General features: G+C 41.1%; 1 protein-coding gene across 1 annotated transcript; it reads right to left on the bottom strand.

Annotated features, from left to right (window-relative positions):
- Positions 1–1,916: 1,916 nt before the first annotated feature.
- On the bottom strand, positions 1,917–14,820 carry LOC145952215 (uncharacterized). Its single transcript, XM_083064492.1, has 2 exons — positions 13,419–14,820; positions 1,917–4,485 (listed from the first exon to the last, which is right to left on the bottom strand). Exon 2 carries the CDS (start codon positions 3,467–3,469, stop codon positions 2,354–2,356), a length of 1,116 nt encoding a protein of 371 aa, XP_082920618.1. The 5' UTR covers positions 3,470–4,485; positions 13,419–14,820; the 3' UTR covers positions 1,917–2,353.
- Between the last annotated feature and the right edge of the window lie 1,016 nt (positions 14,821–15,836).

Raw genomic sequence — 15,836 nt, 5'->3', positions numbered from 1 at the left:
GTACATTTTGTGTACCTTGCATTATTGGTAACAATAAATTTGAAAATGCCATGCTTGATTTAGGAGCTTCAATTAATGTCATGCCTCTGTCTATTTTTAATTCTCTGTTTGTTGGTACTTTACAATTTTACGAGTGTGGTCATTCAGTTGGCCAATAGGAGTGTTGCCCACCCTATAGGTTTTGTAGAGGATGTCTTGGTTCGGGTTGGTGAACTTATTTTTCCTGCTGATTTTTATGTTCTTGATATGGAGGATGGATTCTCCCACGGTTCTGTCCTAATTATTCTAGGAATACCAATTTTGAAAATAGCCCAGACCAAGATTGATGTTTATGCTGGCACCTTGTCTATGGAATTTGGTGATATTGTTGTTCATTTTAATATTTTCGATGCCATGAAATTTCCTTCTGAAGCTCATTCTTTTTTTCGTGCTGAATTGATTGATGATATAGTTGATGAGCACATTTATGATTTTGATTCTTCTCATGTTAAGAAGCATTCATTTTCACTTGATTTGTATAGCTGCCTTTCATGCATTGAGTCTGAGTCTGAATCTGAATGTGAAACTGATTATGAGGCATCTGAAATTGACACTTTGGGTGCTGTACCTCTTGCTCTTGATTTTATACAGTCAGAATGCACTAACCATGTTGTAGGAAGTACAAAAGATTCTGACTTGCAGGTTGAGGTACAGGCTACGGAACCACTTCTCCCTTCTTTGGTTCCTTCTGATGTTCAGCCAGCACCCACACCAGAGTTGAAGCCTCTTCCAGAGAACCTCAAGTATGCTTACTTGGAGGATGATGAGAAGCTGCTAGTGATCATTTCCACCTCCCTTGATGCTGTTCAAGAGGAGAAATTGTTGCACGTTCTGAAAGAGCATAAGAAAGCCATTGGTTGGACCTTGGCGGACATTCCTGGTATCAGCCCATCCACTTGCATGCATAGGATACTCTTAAAGGATGGAGCTAAACCAGTCAAACAACCCCAGAGATGACTCAACCCTGTCATTTTGGATGTAGTGAAGAAGGAGGTGACCAAGCTTCTTCAAGCTAGGATCATTTATCCTATATCAGATAGTCAGTGGGTGAGTCCGGTCCAGGTGGTCCCCAAGAAGACAGGCCTCACTGTTGTGAAAAATGAGAGGGATGAGCTCATCCCCACTAGAGTGCAAAACAGTTGGAGGGTTTGTATTGACTACCGGAGGCTCAACCAAGCAACAAGGAAGGATCATTTTCCTCTGCCCTTCATTGATCAGATGCTTGAGCATCTGGTAGGTAAATCTCATTATTGTTTTCTTGATGGGTTCTCTGGTTATTTTCATATTCATATTGCGCCTAAGGATCAGGAGAAGACCACATTCACCTGTCCTTTTGGTACTTTTGCCTATAGGAGGATGCCTTTTGGCCTATGCAATGCCCCTGGTACCTTCCAGCGGTGCATGCTTAGTATCTTTTCTGATTTTCTTGAAAATTGCATAGAGGTGTTTATGGATGATTTTACTGTATATGGATCCTCTTTTGATGCATGTTTGGATAGTTTGGATAGAGTTCTGAATACATGCATTGAGACTAACTGATGGCATCCTTACTTGCATGAACTTGAGATGATGAGCAAAGAGGAGGACGCCTTCTCCAAGGATCAAGTTCTTCAAAGGTGGACCAAGGTTTTAGGGTGAATGATGATGGAATGGACGAAAATGAAGGTTGGGTAGAAGGTGTTTGAGGAAATACTTGAGAATGGTACTCTAGGGTTGGCTCACTTCATGATGATGAAGGCCACTTCTAGGGTTGTTTCTCTCAAGGTGGAGATGGTAGGGTTTGGCCGAAAATAGCCAAGGGTGACTAAGGAAAGATATAAAGGCACTAAAGGCTCTCTTTATATTCAATATCCAAAGTATTTACAAGGTGTGGGGTGTTGGGTATTTATAGGAGGGGAGGCATCTAGGGTTGCATTTGGAGTAGGCAAATGCATTCCAAATGAAATGCAAATGAACCCTAGATGCAACTTGGTGGCCAAGGATGGAATCTTTGGGTTTAGATTGGCTATATCTAGGTGCATGATAAGACCATGCAACCTTTGCCCTCCACTTGGGCCTAAGCCTTTCTAACACCAAAAATAGATCCAATGAACACCAAAAAAATGCGTCACCCTTCTAGTTAACACCCTAGCCCAAAATTAAAAACCCTAATCATCTAGAGCACCCCATAATACAAGGGTAAAAAGGGAAATACAAGGGAAAATAAATTCTAAGTCCTAAACACCCCAAAATACAAGGGTAAAATTGGAAATACAAGTAAAATAAATTCTATGATTAAAAAGAACATAGGAGGTAAGGTCCAAAAGTGGCCTCACTAACCCATTCCTCTTGCCTCCTTTAATATATCACCTCTTGGTCTTCTCGACCTTAGTGTTATTCCATCATTCCCTCCCTCTTGAAAAGGATTTGACCTCAAATCAAGAGGTTCCTCATGGTGGGCATCATGACCAACAAAAACATAAAAATAAGCATTAGAGGTAATAGTATATGATAGAAATGGAAAGTGTATCCTAAGAGGAGTTCTACTAAAAATGCTAAAAAGATTGTCTAAATTAAAAGGACTAGACTTTCTAATGTTAAGGATAGGATCCTCCCCACGGTGAAGTCTAGGTGTATAACTAAAACATAAAAAGGTAAAAAGACTAAAACTATCGCACACTAATGTATTAGTCCTAAAAACTAAAATATCTTGTTGGAAGTGCCCAATGTAATGACCTAGGTATGTATTGGAAAATAAAGAAAACTTAACTAAAAAATTACCTAAACAACTTTGTATTGCATAATTTGTTAGATACATATGAGAAAAAGGTGTTAAGAGGAGTCTAGGAAACTCATATAATCTAAGTTTGTCTTGTAGGAAAGTATTCAAGTTAAGTTCAAATAAGTTTGAACTTCCTTCAAGATCAAAAATAGAAGATACAACACCATGAGATGTATCCAACAAACCATACAAACCGAAAGTTGGGTGCTTTATGAAGAAAACTAAAGTAGAAAGAGTCTTAAAGAAAGAAGGCTTATCTTCCTTGGGCACCACCAAGGAAGTAGCACAAGAAGTGGGACTAAGTGAAGTCCACTTTTTCTTCACTAAATCTTGAAGTTGAGATTCTTTTTCTTTAAAAAGGATTTGTTTTTGAATCTCCACTTCATGACTAGTGGCAACGTGAGAGAAAGAGTTAAGGTTTTGATAAATGAAGAAAGTCTTTTTAAAATCATTTTCAATGGGAAAGTGACTCTCTTCAAGCATAAGCCCTTTGAAAGAAACATTATCCTCCTTACTCTTCTCTAAGAGTGTTGGTTGTTGTTTTTCATTTTCTAGCCACTCTTTAACTTTCTCTATACTTTTCTTTATTTTTTCTTTCTTTTCTATTTTCTTTTCTTTTTCTTTCCTTCTAAGTTCCTCCTCTCTTGTTGTATTTTCTTGCTCATGCATACTCCTAGGAACTCTAACTTCTTTGCCTTTTTGAGATCTAGTTGGAACAATCCTAGGTTGGGATCCACTAGTTTCTCTCCTCTCAACTAATTTTGCAAGTAGTTGTTTTATTTCCTCATTATTTTTTTCAAACTCTTTTTCTTTTCTTCTCAATTCTTCCTCTCTTTTTATATTTTCCTCTTCTTTTTTCTTAGGTACTCTTTGAGTTGCCTAATTTCTTCCCTAACACTAGACCTAGTACTACAAGAGTTATGACCATGGACACTAGAATGATCACTCATCTTTGATCCAAAAAGGTTTTCACAAAGTGTTTTCAAAAAGGTTTGAAAATTTTTTCACAAAGAGTGAGTGATAAAAGGGTTTTCACAAAAAAGGATTTTCAAGGTGCAAGATAGGTATGAAAAGGCCTAAGTGTACAAAGTGAACTATCAAGGGAGGTGGACTACTAAGAATCACTTAAAAACCAAGCCTTTTCAAGTAAAAATCACTAAGCCTTTTCACACTTTTCTCACAAAAACAATTTTCACAATACTAAGGTGTGTGATGTGCACGCCCCCCTAGTAGGCAAATGAAGCCTTCTAAACGAAACAAATAAACAATGTAAAGTCCTAGGCAAATATACTACCAAAGCTTTAAAGCATGCAAAGGAAAACACTTAAAGCATATGCTAGTCGGTTTCCTAGGTGAAGGTTTTCAAATCACCTTCAAACTACACGAAACTACCACCAAATTGAAAAGGTTTAAAAATGGCCAATTACAAACCAAAAATGAATGAAACCAAGGCCAAAAACACAAGAGGCCGAAATTTAACAAGAAAGAAATAAGTAGAAAAAAAAAGGAAGTCTCCAAGTCTTCAATTCTCCACCCCTTCACAATGAACACCCAATGTTAGTCTTGAAATGGTGTTTGCACTCTATGAATTGGTGTGATCCTCCAAAGTTCCTTGAACTCCAATCGGACAACCCCTCCACTCAATCCACCAAGAAAGTGTGTAGTGTTTTAGAAGTTTTCCCCACCTAGATCAAGAAGAAAACACAACCCAAGAGTACAAGAGGCCAAGAAAGAAAAACGAAAAAGGCACAATTAAGAAAAGGCTAAACTCAAATAGAATTTATGAGACAAACTTAAGAGTAGAAGAAAGACTCAAAAACTGAAATTAAGGCACATTAATAAAAGGAAAGCACACAAAAGAGTAATTCCTAGAATGACACTATAATAGAATTTAGCAAGTAGGCTTAAAAGAAAAATTATGCACTTAACATGTTTGATTTATTGTCTCATTCGGCCATTAAGTATTGTCCAATGGTCCAAGAATTAACTCCAAGTGCTATGGTATGAAAGTTGGTCCAAAACTCCACAAGTCTAGCAAAGGTTCCCTTTTTCTTGTTTTTGGTTTCTTTGTTCTTTTTGGGCTTGTCCAAGTCTTGTAGACCCCTAAAATTGTCCGGGTCGGAAATAAAGCTCAAAGACTCTCAAAGACCGAAGGAAAGTCAGCCGGAAGGACTCCTGGAAGACCCTAGGATGATTCTTTGTAGGTCTAGAAGTCTTAGAGTAGCTTAGAATAAGGGTGTGTGAGGATTGGAGCCCAATACGCCCTCCCAGAGGTTCAGTACGGCCGTACTGAGCTATTTGAACTACAATACGGCCATACTGAAACCAATACGGCCGTATTGAAGTTTTTGAACTTCAATACGGTCGTATTGAATTCAATACGGCCGTACTGTAGTTCAAAAACCCAGTACGGGCCGTATTGACCTCCCAGGCCGTATTGCGCCTCAATCCTATAAATAGGACGTCATTTGCACGTCATTCCACACTTTTTCCACACTTCTGGACCCTCGTGCTGAGTATTCTTGGGTTTTTAAGCTATTCTCTGCCCTAGAAGTCTCTCCGAGAGCCAATCCGACGAAGTTCTTGAGTCATGCGCCATTAGCTTGAGACTCGAACAAGTCGAAGGGAAATCTCTTTGATTTCCATAGTAAAAATTATCTTTAGGGAAAGGAGCGAGCGGACGTGTAGTGGGAAAGAGCGCCAAAAAGCCTCCTAAACTTCGTTTTGAATATATAAAAGCCCGCTTCGAAGGTTTCTTTCCAAATCCCTTCTTTTACCGCTTTTATTTATTGCTTTTTGATTGTTGCATTGCATGTTTAGAGTTTTCATCATGTAAATATTTTACTCATAATCGTTTCTAATAAATAGGGGTAATTTAGTAACTTTACACTATTATTTATGAAATAATCCGTCATAGGGAACCCGAAAGGGGCGTTGTGGGGTGCTAACACCTTCTTCGCACGTAACCGACTCCCTTACCCGACTCTGGTTGTAATGGCCAAAGTTGATTTGTGAAATTTATTTGCCTTATATCTTTTTCCAATGTTTTGAGTAAAACATTGGTGGCGACTCCAAGAACCCCTTCTTTTTGCGAAAACCACTAATCCATGGAGGGTCCCGCTTGGGATTAACATGGATTGGTGAGAGCCATTTAAACAAAATTGTTAGCTCGATGAGGTCTCAGTTTGAGAATAAGTCGTTCTAACAATCCATCATTTTTTCAAAACTTAAAAAGAGTCCAACCATCGTCGCGAATGCCAATGTCCGTTTCGGCGGGTGGCGACAGATGGCGACTCTGCTGGGGAAGCCTCGAGAGTCAGTCCCATTTAGTGATGGATTATTTCTAAAATAATAGTTTAAAATTACTTCGTTACCCCTCGCTTGTATGATAACATGTTTTACCTAGTTGGCTTTAATAACTGTTGGATGTTTAAATTTCCGCAATCGTTTGAAATATAAACCGCACACGAACCTTTGCACACAACAGTTCCCTCTATACCCGGGGGCATGAGTGGAATGCCATAGGGAGTGGATGTTAGTACGGCCGGTTGTTGAATGGGTCTATAGGTGCCCATAGACCGTTGTCGGAAAACATCACTCAAGGTGAAAACCATGAACTCGAGTCCGACAGTGCGTTGGAGCTTTCCATCGACTTACGACGAGAGGAATTGGGTCCCTATAATGGGGGCACCTTGGGGGCCTTGGACCGGTGAGAACAGTTAGAACCTCCTTGAATATGCACTTTTCTGCAGGATACCCCTACCTCGTGATTCGCTCGTGACTGTTCGTGGATGAGTGAATTGTTTGTGCATTGTTTATGTGACATTGTTTGAGCATACATTGCATTCTTTAAACATACAACATTCCCCTTTTAGAATAAGAATAAATAGGAATAAGAATCTTCCATTACATGGTGTTAACATCTACCCTCATCACATTCATGTAGGTAGTTTCCCTTTTCACCCAAAAAATACAAAAAACAAAATACCCAAAAAAAGAAGTTATTTATCCAAACCAAGCAATATCATGCATCATCTTAGGAGTATCCTGAAAACATGATAATGCTTAGTTGAATAAACACAATGCATGCATATTCAACGCCATCATTTCATATCATGCATTCTTATCGAAGATCATGGAGGGATCTAGGTTTGCATTCCATAGTCATTCATTTGCATACATCTCTCCTAGTAATTCATTAATAACATTAATAAAAAGAAAGGATTAATCGATGCGTATGTTCAGAATGGATCGCACGCCGTTTGTTATTAAGTGTAAACCAACAACTGCGCCAAGCGAACGCACATCAACTCCGTTGTTGGTAATCAAGACGAATAAAGGGGAAGGTCCGATACCGTTGAAGATCACTGCTCCAAGACCTTTTCCCTACGAATCGAATAAGGTTGTGCCATGGATATACGACATCCATTCTTCTGTCGACAGCAATATCTCTAACATCGCTGGACTTGGGGGCATGACTAGGAGTGGCAGGATCTACACTCCCGAAGATCTTCATGATAAAGCTCCCAAGAATAAAGGAAAAGAAAAAGAAAAAGAAAAAAATGAGGAAAATAAGGAATCCGAGGAGGACACTGATGAGCTGTTAAAATATATCCGACAGAGCGAGTACTCCATCGTGGATCAACTTCATAGGATGCCAGCAAAGATTACTCTGTTGTCGTTGATCCTAAGCTCCGAACCGCATCGACAAGCTCTGTTGAAAGTCTTGAACGAGGCATACGTGTCGCACACTATCTCCCAAGACAAGTTTGAGGGGATTGTTAGTCACATCACGGCTAATGATCACCTCACTTTCACCGATGAAGAAATCCCCGCTGAGGGACCGAATCAGAACAAGCCCTTGCACATCTCTGTAAGGTGCAAGGAATACCACATCGCTAAAGTCTTGGTGGATAACGGATCTTCCTTGAATGTGATGCCAAAAAGAACGTTCGATCAAATGGCAATCAAGGGAATCCAAATGCGCCCGAGCAACATGATCGTCCGAGCTTTCGACGGTTCTAAAAGAGAAGTGGTGGGAGAAATCAATCTTCCAATCCAAATTGGACCCACCATCTTTAATGTCGAATTTCAAGTGATGGACATTACTCCTGCATACAGCTGTCTCCTCGGCCGACCTTGGATTCATGATGCGAAAGCTGTTCCCTCTACGCTCCACCAGAAAGTCGAATTCATAGTGGGTGACAAGCTGGTGACCGTACAAGCTGAAGATGACATACTCATCAGCAAGCCATCTGCCATACCTTACGTGGATGCAGCAGAGGAAGCTCTAGAGACCGCCTTCCAAGCATTGGAGATCGCCAATGTCGAAACGTTTCCCCGAGAAATGAAGAAGGTAGCCTACATGCTCACCAAGAACGGATACTTGCCTGGACAAGGACTTGCAAGGATTCCCAAGGAATTCCCGAGCTACCCATTATTAAGGATAATCCGGGGAAACAAGGGTTAGGATACAACCCTAATAAAGATCAAAGGACGAAGAGGAACCAAGATCCTTCTCGACGTTCTTTAAGCCAGATCTTTAGGAAGGTCGGTTCACAGGCGTCAAGGCCGGTCGTCGTCATCAAGTGCTCTTCTTCTTCCGATAAGGATGTATAGACCTGATGACTGTTAGAGATCACTCCTCGGGGACAGCCCGACCCCCGAGCCTCGATAGGGCACATGTTTCCGCTATAATTATAATAAAATCGTTCTTTATTATTTCTTATTGCTTCTTTTCTTGCTTGCAATAAATTTCTAGACCACATTATTTTAACCCTGTTTGAATAAGCATGAATGAGGTTAAAATTGTCTTAATAACAATAAACCCGCATCATTTTTATGTGGAAGTGTGTATGACAACTTGGAGCACCATTCCTTGGCCTCGACAAGTGCCATCATGGATAAAAAAGAAATCCTTTAAAAACAAAAATCATAAAAACAAAAAAAGCTCGGCAGGAAACCCAAAAAAGGGGCTGCGCAAAAATAAGAGCAAAGAACCTGCTAGGAATCCCACGAAAGGGTGACCTAGGCAAAAATTAGGGTTGCAAAAATAAACAAAAACAAAGGTCCGCTGAGACGCCACAAAAGGGTGTTTTAGGCAAAAAATAAGGACAATCAAAAAGCAAAAGAAATCCGTGATGGTACCATGAGCTGAATTCAAAAAGAAAGGTTCAAGGGAAACTATCTAAGTTGTCGAATCACAACGTCAATAACAAGACTTTCTTAACTTCATAAGTGTTTAATCAAACAAGCCTAAACACATGAGCCTACCTTGGCCAGCCATTCTTACAAAAACCGTTTTCAAAACAATAATAATCCCCTCTAAAACACAAACTTTTGAACAAAAATATCTTTCCTTTCTTTTCTCTTGTCCCAAACGATTTTAGAATAATCTAGTGGAACATGGAGATATAGTGGTCAATAGGAAGGTTGATACATCTTCTAAAGGAAGGGAACGATCACTGGGTTGATGACACCAATCCCGATATAACACGCATCATTCCTCGGTTACAGAAATCGGCAGCGCACAGCCCGTCTAGAGGAATGGCAAAATCCAAGCAAAGAAACGCATCGGTTAATTCTTTTGAAAAATAAATCAAATAGAATTAGGTGCATCATACCGCATACATGCATACAGATGATAGGTGTACTGGAAGATCACTTATTCTCTGTTTATTGAAAAAAAAAAAAATATAAACTTCAGAAAAAACAATGCGCCCGTACCATGTTCAGTACGCCCGTACTAAAATTAGGGTTATGAACAAATTTTCAACTCAATACGGGCGTACTGAAATGAATACGGCCGTATTGGCCATAACGTCCACACCAATACGGGCGTATTGAATTCAATACGGCCCGTATTGGCCCATTCTTTTGTACATCAACAACATCTTCATTCCTCTGCATACTTTATCCGTGAGTGTGTTTGAGATCCCTCCAATTCTGAAAAAAGCCGAAAAATCAACAGAAAAGGCAAAAATTCAGAAAATCCAACAATCGTACAGAATAACTGAGCCTGGAGAGGCTTGCCGAAATAATACTCCCCAGAGACATCTCAGCTTGCACTCTTGGGCCGAATTCCCAGTGAAAGCTATCAGAGCAAGATCAGCAAGATTCCCCAATGGAAGCATGATCATCCAAACAAAATATCCGAGTCAAAGGACTCAGACTTCCTCCGTGGAAGATAGCTTTCCAACTCGAGCGACGAGTGAAGCAAAGCCTAAAGAGGCTTTCTAAATAATACTCTGGGATACATAAGATCCTTAATCCCCATTCGCATACTCAGAGGCACTCCTCCAAAAAAGGAAAATCCAAAAAGATCGATACCCATTCCCCAAGCGGAATTCGGTATTCAACCAAAAAACCGAACGTCAAGATAATCCGCCTAACAGAAGAGGCCAATCAAGATCAATACGACAGAATCCCCCAGCGGATAACAGCCTACGCAGAGGCAACAAAACCAGAAAATCAAAAAAGTCACCCGAATAAGGATAACCGGGATACTCCACCAACGTCGAAAGGACGTCAGCCAATCATAAGGCATCGCTCACCTCAGAAAGAGCATCTTTGTGTCTGCATCCCCAAGGAATCAGAATTTCCCCAGTGGGCACCAACTACGCAATGGAAAGTTGGGACACAAGAACCTATGAGTAACTACACATCCCCTAGACGGATCCCTGCGTTATCCAGCCCTCAGCGGCACCAAAATCAAAAACAACCGTCGAAGTAGCATCGTGGACTGTGGAGACAAAATCATCACAAATCCCTGGAGAGGGCAAACTCACGCTACCAAAGTGACCAGAAGCACGGAGGTATGCAACCCTGGGGAGGGCAAACCGCAGACCCTGGAGAGGGCAAACTCACGCTACCGAGGTCGTCAGAAACACCGAGGTATGCACGAGCCTAGAGAGGCGACGACTAATACTCAGCTACCCCGTCGTCAGAAACACGGAGGTATGCAGCTACCGAGGTTGTCAGAAACACCGAGGTATGCACGAGCCTGGAGAGGCGACGACTAATACTCAGCTACCGCCGTCGTCAGAAACACGGAGGTATGCAACTACCGAGGTTGTCAGAAACACCGAGGTATGCAACGAGCCTGGAGAGGCGACGACCAATACTCAGCTACCCCGTCGTTAGAAACACGGAGGTATGCAGCTACCGAGGTTGTCAGAAACACCGAGGTATGCACGAGCCTGGAGAGGCGACAACTAATACTCAGCTACCCCGTCGTCAGAAACACGGAGGTATGCAGCTACCGAGGTTGTCAGAAACACCGAGGTATGCACGAGCCTGGAGAGGCGATGACCAATACTCAGCTACCGACGTCGTCAGAAACACGGAGGTATGCAGCTGCCAACGTCGTCAGAAACACGGAGGCATGCAGACCCTGGAGAGGGCAAACTCACGCTACCGAGGTTGTCAGAAACACCGAGGTATGCACGAGCCTGGAGAGGCGACGACTAATACTCAACCTGGAGAGGCCACTCAACAATTTTCCCACCGGAAGACACTACAAGTCGGAAGGATGGCTTACTCCCCGGACAATTGGGTCAACTCCTTTACTTGTCAACCGGTACACCAAAAAGCCGTTCGACTAAGTAAAGAGGGGGCAGCTGTAGACCCCTAAAATTGTCCGGGTCGGAAATAAAGCTCAAAGACTCTCGAAGACCGAAGGAAAGTCAGCCGGAAGGACTCCTGGAAGACCCTAGGATGATTCTTTGTAGGTCTAGAAGTCTTAGAGTAGCTTAGAATAAGGGTGTGTGAGGATTGGAGCCCAATACGCCCTCCCAGAGGTTCAGTACGGCCGTACTGAGCTATTTGAACTACAATACGGCCATACTGAAACCAATACGGCCGTATTGAAGTTTTTGAACTTCAATACGGCCGTATTGAATTCAATACGGCCGTACTGTAGTTCAAAAACCCAGTACGGGCCGTATTGACCTCCCAGGCCGTATTGCACCTCAATCCTATAAATAGGACGTCATTTGCACGTCATTCCACACTTTTTCCACACTTCTGGACCCTCGTGCTGAGTATTCTTGGGTTTTTAAGCTATTCTCTGCCCTAGAAGTCTCTCCGAGAGCCAATCCGACGAAGTTCTTGAGTCATGAGCCATTAGCTTGAGACTCGAACAAGTCGAAGGGAAATCTCTTTGATTTCCATAGTAAAAATTATCTTTAGGGAAAGGAGCGAGCGGACGTGTAGTGGGAAGGAGCGCCAAAAAGCCTCCTAAACTTCGTTTTGAATATATAAAAGCCCGCTTCGAAGGTTTCTTTCCAAATCCCTTCTTTTACCGCTTTTATTTATTGCTTTTTGATTGTTGCATTGCATGTTTAGAGTTTTCATCATGTAAATATTTTACTCATAATCGTTTCTAATAAATAGGGGTAATTTAGTAACTTTACACTATTATTTATGAAATAATCCGTCATAGGGAACCCGAAAAGGGCGTTGTGGGGTGCTAACACCTTCCTCGCACGTAACCGACTCCCTTACCCGACTCTGGTTGTAATGGCCAAAGTTGATTTGTGAAAATCAATTGCCTTATATCTTTTTCCAATGTTTTGAGTAAAACATTGGTGGCGACTCCAAGAACCCTTCTTTTTGCGAAAACCACTAATCCATGGAGGGTCCCGCTTGGGATTAACATGGATTGGTGAGAGCCATTTAAACAAAATTGTTAGCTCGATGAGGTCTCAGTTTGAGAATAAGTCATTCTAACAATCCATCATTTTTTCAAAACTTAAAAAGAGTCCAACCATCGTCGCGAATGCCAATGTCCGTTTCGGCGGGTGGCGACAAGTCTTGGCTTTTTTTTTTGTTCAAAGTCCAGCCACTTTTCTTTTTTTTCTTTTGAATTTTATACTATTCCTTTGCTTGGGTTTTACACTTGTTTTTGGTGGTTTTGTTAGCAACTTTTTGGAGTATTCTTTTAGCAACTTACACTAGCTCAATGAGACAAAATTTGAGTGTTTTTCTTAAGTTTTTAATAGCCCACGTCCAGCAGCAAAGATAGGCATATTGAAATCAATTTCACACTCAAATTATCAAACATCATGTAGGCATACAAGTTCACCAAGGAATACACAACAAATTGGCCGAAAATTTGAAGTAAGTATGTGTAAAGGAATTAGTCACACATGATATTTTAAGTGATGTAGAACATGCTAGAACTAATTAGCATGCATGATTGACTCTCTAAAGCACATCAAGGACTCACGACCATTTTATCAAACAAGTGGCATGCATATCATTTTTTGTTCATTTCAAAGGCTAAGCATAAAAAACTTGGAATTTCTTTCAAGGTAGTTCAAAGAGACAAGCTTATGACAAAACCGGATGGATTAAAAAAATAAAAACATTAATGTATAACATGCAGCCCAAAATTTCCAGCAACTCAAAAATTTAAAGAAAAAAGCAAGAACCTAAATAAGAAAGCCTAAAATGCCAAGATGATTCACAAAGAACATATGGTATGAATCAACACATGAGAAGAGATTTATGGATCATCAAAATATGGCAATTAAGATGATTCATTTAGGCACACTTAGGAGACATGTAAGGAAGACATGACATGACCGAATATTTTTAGAGATAAAGAGATTGTTACCCTTGAAGAACCAAGGCTCTAGATACCACTTGATGGCATCCTTACTTGCATGAACTTGAGATGATGAGCAAGGAGGAGGACGCCTTCTCCAAGGATCAAGTTCTTCAAAGGTGGACCAAGGTTTTAGGGTGGATGATGATGGAATGGACGAAAATGAAGGTTGGGTAGAAGGTGTTTGAGGAAATGCTTGAGAATGGTACTCTAGGGTTGGCTCACTTCATGATGATGAAGGCCACTTCTAGGGTTGTTTCTCTCAAGGTGGAGATGGTAGGGTTTGGCCGAAAATAGCCAAGGGTGACTAAGGAAAGATATAAAGGCACTAAAGGCTCTCTTTATATTCAATATCCAAAGTATTTACAAGGTGTGGGGTGTTGGGTATTTATAGGAGGGGAGGCATCTAGGGTTGCATTTGGAGTAGGCAAATGCATTCCAAATGAAATGCAAATGAACCCTAGATGCAACTTGGTGGCCAAGGATGGAATCTTTGGGTTTAGATTGGCTATATCTAGGTGCATGATAAGACCATGCAACCTTTGCCCTCCACTTGGGCCTAAGCCTTTCTAACACCAAAAATAGATCCAATGAACACCAAAAAAATGTGTCACCCTTCTAGTTAACACCCTAGCCCAAAATTAAAAACCCTAATCATCTAGAGCACCCCATAATACAAGGGTAAAAAGGGAAATACAAGGGAAAATAAATTCTAAGTCCTAAACACCCCAAAATACAAGGGTAAAATTGGAAATACAAGTAAAATAAATTCTATGATTAAAAAGAACGTAGGAGGTAAGGTCCAAAAGTGGCCTCACTAACCCATTCCTCTTGCCTCCTTTAATATATCACCTCTTGGTCTTCTCGACCTTAGTGTTATTCCATCACTAACCTTGTTCTTAATTTTGAGAAATTCCATTTCATGGTTGAACAGGGTATAGTTTTAGGGCATATTATTTCTAGTAAGGGCATAGAAGTAGATCCTGCAAAAGTCTCTGTTATTTCACAGTTGCCTTACCCCTCTTGCGTGCGAGAGGTTCGATCTTTTCTTGGCCATGCAGGTTTCTATAGGCACTTTGTCAAAGAATTCAGCAAGAAGGCCCTTCTGCTATCCAATCTGCTACAAAAAGATGTTGATTTTTTTTTTGATGACAGGTGTAAACAGGCTTTTGACTGCCTCAAGGAAGCACTCACCACCACTCCAATCATTCAGGGATCTAATTGGACAGTCCCATTCGAGTTGATGTGTGATGCATCCAATTATGCATTGGGAGCTGTCCTGGCATAGAGAGTTGACAAGTTGCCCAGGGTTATATATTATGCTTCCTGGACTTTGGACACTACCCAAGCAAACTACACTACCACAGAGAAAGAGCTTCTGGCCATTGTTTTTGCTCTTGATAAATTTAGATCTTATTTGCTTGGTTCTCATGTTATTGTCTATACTGACCATGCAGCTCTGAAGTACCTACTGAAAAAGGCTGAGTCAAAGCCCAGATTGATCAGGTGGATGCTCTGGCTCCAGGAGTTTGATCTGGATATACGAGACAGGAGTGGAACTCATAATTTAGTGGCAGACCATCTCAGCAGGATTGAGAGAGCTGAGGATAGTGCTGACGTCTTGCCCATCCAGGATAATTTTCCTGATGAAAATTTGTTAACTGTTTCTTATGTTTCTGCTTCTACCACCCCTTGGTTTGCAAATATTGTTAATTTTTTAGTTTCTTCTATTTTTTCTCCCTTAGCATCACGAGCTCAAATTGATAAAATTAAGAGTGATGCTAAGCATTATATTTGGGATGACCCCTATTTGTGGAAGTTGTGCAGTGACCAGGTCATTAGGAGATGCATACCAGATCATGAGATCGATTCGGTCCTGCAGTTTTGTCACTCTTCTTCACTAGGTGGCCATCTAGGCATCCAGAGGACAGCTCGCAAGGTGCTCGATTGTGGTTTCTACTGGCCCACAATCTTCAGAGATGCGTGGAAGATTTGTAGCACTTGTGAGCAGTGTCAACGAGCAGGAGGATCCCTTACATGGAGACAGCAGATGCCTCAGCAGCCCATGCTATTCTGTGAGGTGTTTGATGTCTGGGGTATTGATTTCATGGGTCCCTTTCCTGTTTCTTTTGGTTTTTCCTACATTCTTTTAGCTGTTGATTATGTTTCAAAATGGGTGGAAGCCAAACCCATCAGAACTAATGACGCTCGGGTTGTTGTGGATTTTGTTAGATCTCACCTATTTTGCAGGTTTTGAGTACCCAGAGCTATTGTTAGTGATCAAGGCACCCATTTTTGTAACAGATCTATGCAGGCTTTGCTCAAGAAGTATGGGGTAGTGCACAAAATTTCTACACCCTACCACCCCCAAATCAATGGGCAAGTTATAATTTCAAACAGGAAGATCAAGAGAATCTTAGAGAGATT

Source organism: Cajanus cajan, chromosome 9 (genome assembly GCF_000230855.2).
Source record: "Cajanus cajan strain Asha chromosome 9, NIPB_CcT2T_4, whole genome shotgun sequence".
NCBI classification, from domain to species: domain Eukaryota; kingdom Viridiplantae; phylum Streptophyta; class Magnoliopsida; order Fabales; family Fabaceae; genus Cajanus; species Cajanus cajan.
The sequence above is the reverse complement of the archived record's forward strand: the minus strand, read 5'-3'. Positions and strand labels throughout refer to the sequence as shown.